General features: G+C 37.4%; 1 protein-coding gene across 2 annotated transcripts in view; it reads left to right on the top strand.

Annotated features, from left to right (window-relative positions):
• The window catches only part of kdm4b (lysine (K)-specific demethylase 4B), a 47,054-nt gene extending 34,440 nt beyond the window's left edge, over positions 1-12,614 (top strand). For both annotated transcript variants that reach the window (XM_054602717.1, XM_054602718.1), the window contains exons 15-22: positions 357-433; positions 1,258-1,313; positions 2,045-2,153; positions 5,792-5,980; positions 6,646-6,822; positions 7,400-7,519; positions 9,292-9,384; positions 10,504-12,614. In XM_054602717.1, the coding sequence (XP_054458692.1) occupies positions 357-433; positions 1,258-1,313; positions 2,045-2,153; positions 5,792-5,980; positions 6,646-6,822; positions 7,400-7,519; positions 9,292-9,384; positions 10,504-10,947 (1,265 nt within the window). In that variant the 3' untranslated portion in view covers positions 10,948-12,614. The remainder of the gene's footprint in view (positions 1-356; positions 434-1,257; positions 1,314-2,044; positions 2,154-5,791; positions 5,981-6,645; positions 6,823-7,399; positions 7,520-9,291; positions 9,385-10,503) is intronic.
• Positions 12,615-14,876: the final 2,262 nt, after the last annotated feature.

A 14,876-nucleotide genomic window follows, 5' to 3' on the forward strand; every position in this document is an offset into this window, starting at 1 on the left:
TTTCTGTGCTCCTCATTGTTTGAGTGGACATTCAACTAAAAATCAATCAGACCTGTCAAGGTGCGACGTAAACGTACAAGCCTTTTGATTCAGAAGCTTAAATTGGAGAACGTGAGGTGAAGATTGTGCAAGTTATAGAGAGAAAGTTCTTAAAAAATCGTTAACAAAGGTTTGGTTTCAAGTGTATAGCAATTATAAAAGAATGTGAAGTCTTAAAAATTAGCTTGACTCAAGTTGCCATGGAACCCATCCTTACTGAAAACAAATACACTTTATCTAGAAGGTGCTTGGGAAAGACTGAATGCAAAATGTTAAAGTAAAGATATGTGAAGTAATTAATCTCTCCTGTTTTATAGGCTGTTACGGTGTAAAGCCAGACTCCGTCAGTGATTCCTGGATGTGCTCCAGGTGTGCAGCAGGAGCTTGGACAGTGGTGAGTACCAGAACTACTTTATGCAAAACAAAGATAATAGGGTTCCAACTCGCGTCTCGAAAAACTACAGAACTAGAATCATTAAGCTGAAAACATTCTGCTGCCGCTGCGTGTCATATGACATGCATCAATCAGCACCCCTAGCTCCAACCGGAAGCATTGCACTGCAGAAGACCACTCATAGCAAAGGCAATGGCATGTTTTTTTCCCCCACTACATTTTATTGATAACAGTCAATAAACAACGAAATGCCATGAGCGAGCTGCTTGTTTAAGATTTATAATAGAAATGTATAATCTGAGTTGTTAGATAATGGTTTGAAATCCATTATTTGACACACACACAAGAGACAGCGACAGCAACAGTTAAGGAGTTGAAGTTGAGCTTCCATGGGAGCAGAGAAGAGGAGTTGCCATGGGAGCCAGGTTGCACAAGTAGGAGGAGAGTGGGGGATTATTATTTTTTTTTTTCATGGGCGTCTAGGCTGGAAATAAGAAAGTGGTGTGAAGTGTCACGGGGCAGAGTGCCCATGAGCACCGGCACTGTACATAGAAAATAAGGCTGAATAAATAAAGCTGTTTTGACATTATTTTGGCCTTTAGAAATTAGATTCTGAAGAAAAAGCTGAAGATGTTTCTGAGAGTTGACTGGACCTGCAGCCTCTATTTCTTCTCAACTTCTACTAAAATCTGCTGTTGTGAAGACTGTTATTGCCTGGAAATAAACTGAATTGACCAATTTATAAGGTCTCAGAAGATCTGTCAATGTGTATTCCCTTTCCATCTGTGCATACTCTTAATCCTCATTTACTTACTGTTTTTCAGGAGTGTTGTCTCTGTAACTTGCGAGGAGGAGCTTTGAAGACTACCACAGACAACCGGTCAGTAGCATATTCTTGTGTTTATAGTGGCAGATTTTTTTTTGTGTGCAAACAAAACCTCAGACTTTAAAAAAACATTCTTCCAGCATAAACAATTTACAACTATAGATATAACTAGAATATTATTATTATATTATATTTTATGATTTATGATGGCTCGAAAATATATACGGCACAAGTTTTTCCCCCTTGGAGTGTGTGGCAGCAAAAATAATGTTTTGCAAATATTCCACCACTTCCTAGAGAAAATGCATTACATTGCTCTGTATCAAGTGTAGACCAAATCATATAAATGTCATGTAAATCGAATGCTGTTTGTCACATAACTCTAACTTCCTGTTGCCCGAAGATGGCGCTATGAGTGAAATTAGCTTCTAAACATACTCAGGCCATGACTGTTATCAAGCATGGCAAGTTTGGCACAGATTTGAACATGTCCAGTGGAGTAACATCAGCTTATTTTTTTTATGGCGAATCAATTGAAATGGCCGCAACACCATGGCTACGTCATTCCATAAAACATCAAGCTTTTATACTGACCAGTTTTGAAGTGGATCTGATGAATTCCTGAGGAAGACTTTATTAGAGTACAGCGCCTGGAAACGCATACAAAATTCAAAATGGTTGACTTTGCGTTGGGTTTAGAGCACGGCTCCATGAGACTCCTTTTAAAGTCTACATATGATACATGTGCTTTATGAGGGGGTATTGGTTTCTCCCGCTGTAACCAGGTGGGTCCATGTCATCTGTGCCATCGCTGTAGCGGAAGCTCGCTTCGTCAACGCCATTGAGAGGGAACCGGTGGACGTTGGTGCTGTTCCAGAAACACGCAAGAATCTGGTAAATTCAGGCAGAGGCAAAGCAACAATGTATTAATATCTTATGCTTTAATGTGATGTAACACTAGCAGGGATCAACATTTAAACCAAAGCAAGGCCATCTTTACAGTCGGAATCTCCATCCTCTCCCTTTTGAAGAAAGTTCCAAACTTACTCACTGCAGCCTTTTGATTTTTTTTCTTGTCCCGATCTTCTTTTCTCACTCATACGGCCTTTTCCCACATTTAAGCGAACTCCTGTCTTTCCTGCTCACTACTTCTGTATCCGTCACTTGCTCTATAGCCCTCAGTACTATCACTGGTGGATGGGTAGATTGTTGTTAGCGAGCTGTGGAAGACATGGGGTACATATGTGCTGAGGAGAATGGCTGAACAATCAGTTGTAATTTCTCACTGCGCCAACTGAACTGCATTGATCCCGTGGGTAGGAGGCAATTTCCCCATTGCTGCCGTTTCTTTGAACACAACTCGTCCCCTCTTTCTCTCCATCCCTCCTTCCCAGTCTCTGCTCTTCCTCCAATCTCATGATCCCACCTCACAGGCAATGGCAGTGCTTGCTGGTGCATTATACCAAATCTATACATACTGTCACCTCTCTCCCTCCCCATTTCTCTGTATAATCTATCAAAGACAAGACATTTGCATCTGAGTGCTGTCACAGCAGGTTTCCTCCTCCGTCTCTCCTCTTAAAAGGCCATAAGAAGAAGCTCTGCAGTCTAATGATGTGGATGACTGGGCTGATCAAATGTGAATACGCACACTTGGAAACCAGTTAATATAGCGTTCAGCAATCTGTATTTTCCCTCCATCTTTAAACATTGGGTTTTCAGCGACCAAGCTGCTTTTGTCTTAGCTATTTTAGAATTTCTCAGTCACTGTGATTCCTCAAAAATATACCTTCCCTAAAGGTGGAGTTGTTTCTTGCACCTAGAGGCACTGCAGTTTGTGTTCTTGTAAGAAAATGGCCTCAAGCTGGGAAAAGCAAGCTGCTTAAATAAATCTACCTACTATTCCAGGTCAATTCGCCTGTTACATGCTGCAACACACAAACCGAAACAATGACAATGGTTTTATCAGTTTTATCAGTATTAACTAGTTATAATTTTGAAGTTCGCATTTTACTTCAGAGGGTAGATTTAGTGTGCATTGGCATACAAAGTTTATCATGCTACCAGAGGATAGGGCCAAAGTCAGACATTTTAAAATGCTATAAATGGAGGCTCGTAAGGTTGTTGTCGGCTTCTTTCAAAAGTTACTGATTTTTTCAGTTGGAAATTAAATGTACATGTGGAATGAGTCATAAACAAACAAATGGACAAACAACCTATGCTACTTGATGCTAGATTTTTTGTCGCTAGAATTCATGTCAGAACCTGCCTGTAATCTCAGGAGCTGTTTTTCCTGCACCAGTTCAAACATGGAGTTCTGGACTTTAACATATGAACGATCATGCTTTTCTGTCAAGCCTTTGCCAAACGAGGTCACACAATGCACGCTTATTTGCACAGGAAGACTTGAGAGATCACCTGCAGACGTACGTCATAAGCATACGTCACCACTGTTGGTGTAATTACTTCTATGCCAGAGGGGGGAGACAAAAGTTCCGCATTGCAGGTTTAATAAAGAATTTTTATTTTTTATTGATCGGCCATGCGCTGCACTACAGCTGCTCGCAGTGTGATTTGTCAAAAGGAGGAGGATGAAGAAGGAAGGATGAGAGAGAAAGTGTGAGTGATTGGGGAGACAGAGACTTGGATTATAGATAACCCCAATAAAACAAGTACAAAGAAAGATACCAGGCTCGTAAGATGAGGCAGCTGTATAAGCTGATTTGTAATAGGTTTGTCTGTAAGATCTAGGGATGTTGTCAATAATTTAACATATGATTCCACTTCTCTCTCTGAATTGTATTTCTTTGAAGGTGATTTCTTAATAGATACATATTTCTATTAGGATTTTGAGCAGAGATAATGTTTCTGAAACACACATGCCCTGGTGTTTTGAGAGGATAACTCAAGTTGACAGGCCAAATGCCTCCTTCACATGCTGTTATTCTCTTTCCTTGGTGCATCCCAGCGTTTTATCTGTCTTGCCCTTGTTCTCTCCATTTTAACTGAATTGAGAAACAAAAGAAGGATGGGGGAAGGAGAGTTGTAAGACAAAGGGGACATGGTGGGTTGAAGGATTCAGAGTGAATAGAAACTTAAAAATGAGTGATGTGTGGCTGGGTGTGCAGGGCGGCACATGTCAAAGTGTCTCAGAGGAGAGGGGACCAGTTTCTCGGCCAAAGGCAAAGATTTGGTTGACTGCTGGTAATTTCACACTCAGGATGTCGGGATGGAATGAAGGGATTTGAAAAGGAAAGTGTTCCAAGGGGGAATGGCAAATTCCTCGTTTGATTGTGTAAGAGTAGGAGTTGAACAAGTGATGCAAGACACCAAAAAGTATGCAGGGGAAAAATAGAAAGATGGAAAAAAGAGAGGTTTTGAATGTCGTAGTGGTGGTTCAGGAAGATTTTTATTAACAAGCTGTTCTTCAAGAAAGTGTTGACATTTTCAGTGTTTGCTGGAAGAGAATCTCATCACACTCTTTACACTGATGAATTTTATGTTACTGTTACCTTGAACAGTGAGTTATCCCCCAAACCCTCACAATCCTCAGCTCAGAATTAAACCTCCTTTTTTTTTTTGCTAGTGTAAGTTCTTGTTTATATAAATATATAACGGTGTGACTGCAGATACAGACATCTGTCAGTTGATGTCAGCAGTCACTCATTATTTCTTTAATATTGGACATTATATGTTAATATTTTTGTGTGAGTAGTTGCAGGATGTAGTTTGAAAGCCAGTTTTTGAACGGGCTGTGTAGAGTTTGAATGTTTTTATCACTCTTTCAGGACCGTGTTTCAAGGTACTACACTAGCTGAAATAAAGCCACAAAATATTGTTGAGCCAAAATCCAAATAGTCACTGAATAAAATGTAATTGTTTTAACTTATTGACACTTTTCCTTGCTCTGACTCGGGGTCTTTTTTTCAAGATTAATGTTCATAGTTTGCATACACATGCATTAATATCGCTATGTCCACTGGATTAAAATGGAGGCTCTGTCTTTTGTCTACCTGTTGCCGTTATGAATCGTGGTATCGGAGCTTCATTGATGATGACTTTTTCCATTTACAAAGCAGGAGCTTAACTCCGAGTGAACAAACTCAAAGTCGATTGAACAAACTCGGATCAGCTGATCTGGAACCAGAAACTAGAAGCTTCCCATCGGTTAATCAACTCAGAGATCAGGTTTAGGCCCGTGATTTGTTAAACTTGCTCTCTGAAAATGGGGCCCACATCACAACCATGGCAACAGCAAGTTCACTGAAACACTAGACTTAAACATGTGCTTTGAAAGAAGATCCATAATTGTGAGCAACAGTGTTTGCCAAGCTACCAGTACCGTTATGTGTTGTTCCTTTGGAACTAAACCTTTATTTTCACTGGCAATAAAGAAACCAGTAGTTGTTTATAATGTGCAGCAAGACCATAATATTACTGAGATCCTTGAATGTCCATGAAAGAGAATTTAGTAAAGACATTTGTGTCCAACCTGCATTAACCAAAGTCTTTATTTTCTGTTTTTATTGTAGAAGTGTGTTTTCTGCCATGGCAAGACTGCCAATCAGAACCGCGGCGCCTGCATCCAGTGCTCACATGATAACTGTGCCACCTCCTTCCACGTCACCTGCGCCCAAATCGCCGGAGTAGTCATGACGCCAGCCGACTGGCCCTACGTGGTGTCCGTCACCTGCCACAAGCATAAAAGGGTCCCCTCGAAGGTAAGTGCGTGTCAAGAGAAAAAGTCAGCCGTCAAATGAAGTAATTGGGTACGGTTAGGACAAAGATGCGCTCGTCTACCGAGTGCTCTGTCAAGGACTTGAAAGTGTTTGTATATAAAGTGACACCACAACTTGGTGTGAAGAAAATAGTTTTTGATTGCGCTAGATTAAGAAAACATTACAGCTCATGGAGTCACTTCATAACATAAGAAAAAGCAACAATGTAGAGAGTCACTTGTTTGACTTGACAATCCTTGAACTTGGTGAAAAGTTGGAAATCAAGAATCTGACTGTAGAAACCCTTGAGACCCCAATTTCTCAGGAACAATGGAAAAAGTTCCCTTCACAGAGTACCTGATTTGAATGTTTTTTAAGGCTTCACTGAACTGAATTTGTATAAACATCACTTTTGTTTTGTGTTAACGCAAGCTTTAGTGCCTCTTCTTTAGGTTTAAGTCATTTCAAATTTTGAACTTCTCCGACTGACTTCTAGTAGATGAAAAGTTAATCTTTTGGTATTTATAATGATTGTTTTTTTCTTGAGATTTTTAGAGTGAAATTACTATCAGTACCACTGCTGATTGCAACAAGTGCTGGATGAGCACACACAAAGATTTAATCCTCTCTAAACCTCAAATTAACTGTCTGGGTTTTTCTCCCTCCAGCCTCGGACAACGCCCAAAGGCCCACAGAGTCTGAACCTAGGCCAGAGGGTGATTGGTCGCAACAGTGACGGCTGGTACTACCACTGTACCATCATCGGCATGGCAACACAGACATTCTACGAGGTCAACTTTGACGATGGCTCGTATTGTGACAACGTGCACCCAGAAAACATCTTAGTGAGTGTTCTTACAGCGTAGTTAGACACCTACCGGTATACAGCGTATAGCAATAACTGCAGCAGAATATAGTCCCTTTTTTTTTTTTTAAAAGCCAGGAGAAAATATCCTAGCAACTGTAATATACTTATAATATACTGTGAAATCAAATACCTTTCTATGAAGCACTGCAACATGTTACACACAAAACTGTAATGATAAGTTCACTTATTAGGAGGGTGAACAAAAAAATATGCAAAACTATATCAAGTAATCTGATATTCTCTAATAACAAAACTCCAAAAGCAGTTGGAATTGTGAAAAAGTGGGAAGTCTTTATTGAACACCAGGGAAAATCCAACTTTTTACTTAACATTCTTTACTCTGTAAATTGAATCTGTCGGTTGACTACCTCAGGTAAATTTTTTGTGATTTGTTTAAATCAGGGGGCTTGTTTTAAAGACAAGTGTTTACTAAAATGACATGCATGGGGAGTGGGGGTTAATAGGAGTAGTGTCCCTGCCACAAAGTCTATTCCTCTCCATCTTCCTCCTCTTTGACTACATCCTGTTTCACCTCCTCCCTCTTTCTCCTTCAGAGTCATGACTGCTTGCGATCCGGTCCTCCTGAGGTGGGGGAGTTGATTGTGGTCAGCCCACCCAAGGGTCAGGTTGTCAATGCTTCCTTTATCCGACAGCACACCCACAAATTCTATCAGGTGAGGAAAAACACAACTATTATATATTACTCATTTACAGTCAAACCTGGCTCGAAAGTCACCATTTTATACAAAAAAATACATCATGATTTGGATTTGTGAATAACACCATTGATAGATAAATGTATGTTTTTAAAAAAAAAAAAAAACTTTATAGAAAACAATCACATTCCTGAGCAACTGCTGTTCAAAAGTCTTAAATCAATATTTGTATTGAGGGACATTTGTGTAAATGTATTAACCTTTCCAAGTAAAATCTAGCTGGAAAAAACATCTCTTAATACAGTTTAACAAGCATGTGGTGCAGAAAAAAAAAAGCTGTTAGTCGAGTAAACTGTGAGCAAAGGCATTCGTTTCATAATCAATCTGATGCTCTTCTGCAGAGTGACTTTAAGTGATTGAAAGTAATTTCTTTGCCACCCCCTTGGTTTCCTGGTTCTGGTATATATCAACGTGTGAAAAGCTTGCCTGCCCTTGTAGATTACGGTGCATTTCGAATCAGTGTGGCATTAAAACATGAAGCAGGGTTTAGCATCACTAATGCATGCTGGGGAATTTATGGGTCAAATATGTAGAGTGCTCACAAAGTAGAAAATGCAGAATTGAAAAAGATAATTCTAAGACTGGTGTCGGGGGAGGACATCTTGAAAGTCACTTGCATACAAAGATGATGCAGGAATGCATTAGTAGACGAGATTAAGTGAGGTTGTTCATCTTTTGCCGTGATGCTGGTTTAGTGAACACATCTGTAAGGGTTAGTTTTTCTAACATCTACACACATGCACACTGACAGCACAGGCATGGTGTTTCTGGAGGCTGCTTCATAACCCAAATATCAATTGCTGAACAAGATATTGAACCCTATACGGCTCCTCCAGAGTAAAAACATCAGTGAAATACTTTTACACTGTGTAAATTATTGAACCAGCTCTTCAGAGTGTGGATTTTTTGCATTTAGTGTACAGTAGAGCTTAGAAGGACGGGTTTATTTTATCATTCTTGTGTCCCCAAATGGCATATATGTTAATGCGCCACAAACATTTCTTGTGCCCGTTTTTCCAATGAGTTCCTCTTCAGAAAGTAAATCCGTGTTGTATCTTTCTCTGCTCCCCTCCCATCTGCACCCGCTGGCTGCAGTACTGAGAATCCTGAAAGAGACAAGATTCGCTATTACAATGTATTAAAAACAAGTCTCCAGCTGGTCACTGTGTCAGGGCCACAACCCTGACCTTGTCCTTGTATTTGTTTTGTTTTTAACTTTAGAAAAAAGCTAAATAAGCTTGAGGCTTCAGGGGCCACAGTCAAAGACATTTTGGTGGTTGTTGATGGAACTATTTGTTATGGATGAGACATCTGTGGCTTTCTGGATACATTTTTGAATTGTTGCTCACAATCCCACCATGCTACGCTTTTCTTTGATGCCCGTTGTCGGTTTTATTCTGCTTTGCAAACTATGTAGTTTCCTGCTGATATAGCCCTCCAAGCTGTGGATCACCTATTTAAATAAGACATGCATCTTTTAAATCCCTTCTTCAATCTGACAGCTGAAAGGCACTTTTTAACCTTATTAAGAAAGTGCAACTTAAATCAAGTTTATTATTATTATTATTATTATTATTATTATTATTGTTATTGTTATTATCAATATTGGTCAAGTTGAATGTAATTGGTTAATATATTTTTACTCTTCTCCAGCTGTGCTTTCTACTCTCGGAGGACAAACCAGTTGGAAATGTCAGTTTTTTAAAATACAAGTTTTGTTATCCGCCCAGGTCGAGTTCCAGGACCAGAGCCAGCTGATACTAAAACACTCAGAAATCCATCAGCTGGACCAGGAACTGCCGAAGAGGGTTAGAGCCAGACTGGTGAGTATATTACTGAAATTCTGCATTCTACTGTGCTCACACACCATACATGCTGTAATAATGTACAATAACAAGACACTTTAGTTAGGAAGATGTATCTCTTGGTTGACGCGGTAGATTTTAGCTGTTTTTATCTCTGGTAAGAACAAAAGGGTGCTTTCCGTGAATATTTGTGTCAGAAGAAGGCTAAATTGACTTAAATGCGTTAATGAATAAATTAGTAATTCTTCCTAAACTGGATAATTAAATGAGACAGATCATTTATTCATGCATAAATGTGTATTATGCACTTTCTTCAAATAAGCATCAAGTTGTTATGTTTTTCAGGCTTTGAACATTACCTTGAGTTTTTAATCAAATATTTGTTATCACAAAATGCTAATTTTACTACCCTTACCTAATAATAATATCAGATGGTTTTTTTTTTCAAATACAAGAATAGTAGAATACTGTTGCAATTTGAGATGTACTAATCGATCAGCCTCTGGCCTAAACCGACTGATTCGTCCGTCGGTGTGGAACAATGGTGTGAGGGTCTGCCGTGTTATCCTTCGAGAAAATATCCCGGTTTGAGCGGGTGGAGTGGAGGCAATGTCAGACTGAAGATGGAAACTGAGTGTAATGAGTTGAAAATGTTTGCGTTAAGAGATGCGACATGTGAAAGGCCCCTTAAACTGTTATTGCTATAGAACAGTGTCAGTAGTGGTACTGCTGGGTACAAAATACTATGACTGTGTTCTCCAACATCAGGTCATTTGCTCAATCATTTCTTCTACGACTTTTGGAAATTTGCTTGTCATCATTGTGCATCATCATTGACAGGTGTAGGGACACACAACCGTCATTTTCTCATCTATCAAATGTGGAGCGTTGCAATGTGGGATTGTTAGCAGAAGGCAGTATAAATAACATGAACACTTTTTTGCTCCAGTGTCAATTTTTAAGGGCACTTTATAGTTGACCCATTTTTATTAAATAGAATTTGGGAATTCAAATTATGTTTTGGACAATAAATGTTAACACTATACAAAGTAAATAGGGAGTGAATTTGGACACAGCCGGACGGAGGACACATGGGTAACATCAGGAGTTTCTAAGTCTGTATCCGTTTGTTTTCAGGCCATACCTGTGCCACTGGAGGAGGTTTCATCAGCAGATGAAGCCCAAGCAGCAAAACGCCGGCGCCTGCCCTCAGACTCGGACCAAAAGGCTGAAACCTCCATGGAGATGACAAATAAACCTGCCAGCCCCCTAACTACAGCCCCGGTAGGAGCACGAGCAGAAGAAGATCACAGTATTCATACACTGCCGACCTCACAACCTCTATCCCAGCCCACCATTACCCCGCATGGTGCCGCCACCCCAACAAATGGTAATCAGATGGACGCTGAGACCCCAATGGACATGAGCGTTGCCCTCTCCGATGCTCTAACGGAGTCAAGCCTGGCCATGGACCCCACGCCGACACCACAGTCAACCCCCTTTTCAGTCGACGTTTCCTACATGGAGAGCCTCCTCCATTCACATTTCACTCAGGACAGTAGTCAAGGACCTCTGTATTAAAAACTGACTCCACTTTATTATAACTCAGCCAGTGGAGGTTGAGCCGTGAGGAAGTAAGCTAATGGAGGTGGATTCTACTGAGTGCTGTATTAATGGACAAAAACATTTACTCCACCGGCTCTAAGAGTTCAGGGCGGGAGCAAAAAAGACACACAAGCACTCTTTAAATGCATGTTAGTTTTCTATTTTTGAGTTAATGTATTTGCGGTGGTGCTTTAGCTTGCTCTGAAGCAGCAGCTAAAGAATGCTTTTTTATTTTATTATTATTATTATTATTATTATTATTATTATTGGTTTTTTTTGGCCTTCTGGGGTTTTTCCATTTTTGGTCAGCTGCTGTGCTTTTCTCCTCCATCTTAATATGAATACGTCTCTGGGTGGTATCAACCCCATACCTCATTGCATTAATTCAATAACGGCACACTCCCATTTTCTTTTGTACAGGAAGCTAATTACCATAACACCTCTCAGCACTGAGACCCAGGTGGACTTTTTCTTTTTTTTTTTTTTTAAATCAAATAACCAGCAAAAAAATATCTATTTTTCAATCCAGCCACTTGTGGCTTTGAAACTGTTTTGGTGGAACTAAATTATCACATTGTCCATCTGTAGGATATTCTCAGTAAGGTATTTTATGTCAGATCGCAAGAGGTAAATGGGGAGAATGTGGTAAAAAAAAATGTATTGTAGGGGGAACTCAGTATTTAAATGTCTTAGTCAAATATTGAATTAATTATTTGTAATAGAAGAACTATGTTGAATGCAAACACTAGTAGATTTGTCTGCAGGATGCACAGAAACTTTGTGAAGATGTGTTATGGTAGTTAACAGATGAGACCTTTATGTATTGACATCCTTCAAACTGTAATTTGGCAGCTCCACTTTTCACACCTAAAACTGTCTCAGGGTTCCTACATCAGGAAAAAAAAAGTAATTATATCTTCCAAGTCTTTATACAGTTACGGAAGTACAGTACAGCCCGGAGAATGTTCCTCAGTTGTAATTGGAACAGGAAAATCCTTTGCTTATGTTGTCATATTGCTATTGTTAACAGTTTGTCCACTATAATGAGTGATATCTTTGTTTACTGTCAGCTATCTCCTATTAGCACATCAACTGGCCCGAACTATGAGGTCAAATTAAAGGATCAAAGTCTGGAAAATGTTTCATATTTGGAATAAGGAAATATGTATTTGTAGGAACCCTAAAATCTGGAAAAAATGTATCATTCTTGGTTTAAATTGTATGTACAAGTCAATATTGTATATTAATCTGTTTTTTCTATTACTGTATCCTTTCTATGTTAATTTTTTTTTTAACTGAATTTACAAACTTGGCCAATCTAAAATATGAATGATTTTTGACAGACTTTCAAAGGGCATATTACTCGGTTTGTACTGTTAAATACATCTTTCTTTTCCTGGATATGCCCATTTTGTGCTTCATAGGTGCTACTACTGATGGACTGAGTTTCCAAACACTGTCCCCTTGTACATACTGCAGGCCTTGTGTATTGTGAATCAAATGTTTAAATGTCACACATTTACTTTTCTTTTCTTTTTTTCTGTCACCACAACTGACAGTTTGGGCCACAAATGTGTTCCTGTGTCCAAATGATATCCATCAAGGACATTTTATTTCATAGGGATTAAAGTGGGTTGCTAGTCGCCAGCTCTTCAGTGTTTTGTGTATTCAGTAGGCCAGAGATTCAAAGAGCATTTTTCTGGTACCAATACTTGGACTAATGATGGAAAGATAATGAAAAAGCCCTGTTAATTTTTAATATGCCTTCTGTTTATTAGATGTCACCTGCTGGATGGGTGAAAACACTGTATATTTATAACTTGATATCAATCAAGATATGAGATTTTCTTCTCAGTTGTTAATGAGCTATGGCATATCATGTTTTGACTAATCCAAAATTAAATAACAAATCAGGGTTCCATAGTATAGTATAACATGCAAAATGTGTCAAAGTCATAGTATAGTTTGCCATAAATAATTATTTATAGTAGGATACCTAGTCATAGGTAGTTCGACAGAAAATGTCATTAATAAACGTTATAAAAAGTCATAGTAGCAACTGTCGTACAACTGCCTTAAAGAAGTCATAGTATAGTATGCTTAAAAGGGCATTGAAATAGTATAGTATGTGGAAAAAAAGTCAGAAAAATTATTAAAGTCATTGTATAGTATGTCAAAAAGAGTGATTTTTAAAGCCATAGTATTTTTAAAAAATCATTGAAACGTCATGCTATAGTATGTATAAAGAAAGCCATCCAAGTTTCATATTTGAGTATGTCAAAAATGTATAAAAAGTCACATTAATTTAAAAAAAAAATCTAAAAGTCAGCATATAGTATGTTGAAGTCATGGTATAGTTTGACGTAATCATGATTAAAAATCATAGTATAGTATTTAAAAAAAAATGTAAAAGCCAAAGTATAGTATGTTGAAAATAAGTCATAGTATGTCAAAAAGGCGTTACTTAGTCATAGCATAGTTTCTTGAAAAAAGTAGTAAAAAAGTCATACTATAGTATGTGGAAAAAACTAAATAAAATGTCACAGTATTGTATGTAAAGAAAATGTCACAAATCATAATATAGGAATTTGAAAAAAAATATTTTTAAAAGTCATATTATAGTTTGTTGAAAAAAGCCATAAAAAGGTAAAAGTAAAGTCTGTCACAAAAGTCATAAAAGCATCATAGTATCCGTCGAAATAAAGGTAATGTCATAGTAAAGTCATGGTATATTATGTAGAAGGAAATCATGAAAAAGTCAAAGTATAGTATGTTGAAAAGGTCATAATGTGGAATGCAAAAAAGAGTAAGAAAAAAGGCAAAAAAAGTCATAGAAAAAGTATAGTATTACGAAAAAAGTCATTAAAAAGTCATTGTACAATTGCTTCAAAAAAGTTGTGAAAAAGTCAGAGTATAGTATGTTGAAAACATTTAAAAGTCATCGTATATTTTGTGAAAATAGTCATAAATAGTCATAGTATACTAGGTCCAAAAAATAACATAAAAAAGTCATGGTATAGTATGTCAAAAAAGTCATAAAAAAGTCAAAGCACAATAATAAATAAAAGTCATAAAAAAGTCAAAGCACAATATTAAATAAAAGTCATAAAAAAGTCAAAGTAAAAAAGTTGAAAAGTTTTTAAAAAGTCAGCATACTATGTAGACTAAAATCATACTATTGTGTGTCAAAAAAGTCACAGTATCCAATGTTGAAAAACATAAAACAGTGATAGTATACTATGATGAAAAATGTAATTAAAAAGACATAGTCTAGTGGCTTCAAAAAAGTCATGAAAAAGTCAAAGTTTAATATGTTGACCAAATTTAAAAGTCATACTATATTTTGTCGAAAATTGTCAAAATAGTCATGGTATACTTTGTAGAAAGAGTCACATTCCAGTATATCAAAAAAGCCACAAAAGTTATAGTATACTATGTAGAAAATAGTCATAAAAACGTCAGGTTTTAGTATGTGGAAAAAAGTCATAGTATAGTATGTCAAAACAAGTCATAAAAGTCAGAATTCTATATTGAAATACGTCCTATAACAGTAATAGAATGGTATGACAGAAAAGTGATTAAAAATTCATAGTAGAGTCGCTTGAAAAAAGTAATAAAATACAGTATATTAAAAATGTCATAGCATATTATGTTGAAAAAAGTCATAGCCCCATGTAGAAAAAAGTATATTTTGAAAAGAGTAATAAGAAGTTTTAGTATAGTATTATGAATATAATAATATAAAATAATAGTCTAGAATGTACAAAGACATTGTATAGTATGACAAAAAAAGTCATCATGCAGCATTTTGAAATAGGTTATGGAAAAGTCATAGTATTGACATGTTATATTATGTCAAAAAAGGTTTTAAAAAGTCAGGTTATAGGTAAAAGAACAGTTTTTTG

This window comes from Anoplopoma fimbria, chromosome 8 (genome assembly GCF_027596085.1).
Source record: "Anoplopoma fimbria isolate UVic2021 breed Golden Eagle Sablefish chromosome 8, Afim_UVic_2022, whole genome shotgun sequence".
Classification (NCBI taxonomy): domain Eukaryota; kingdom Metazoa; phylum Chordata; class Actinopteri; order Perciformes; family Anoplopomatidae; genus Anoplopoma; species Anoplopoma fimbria.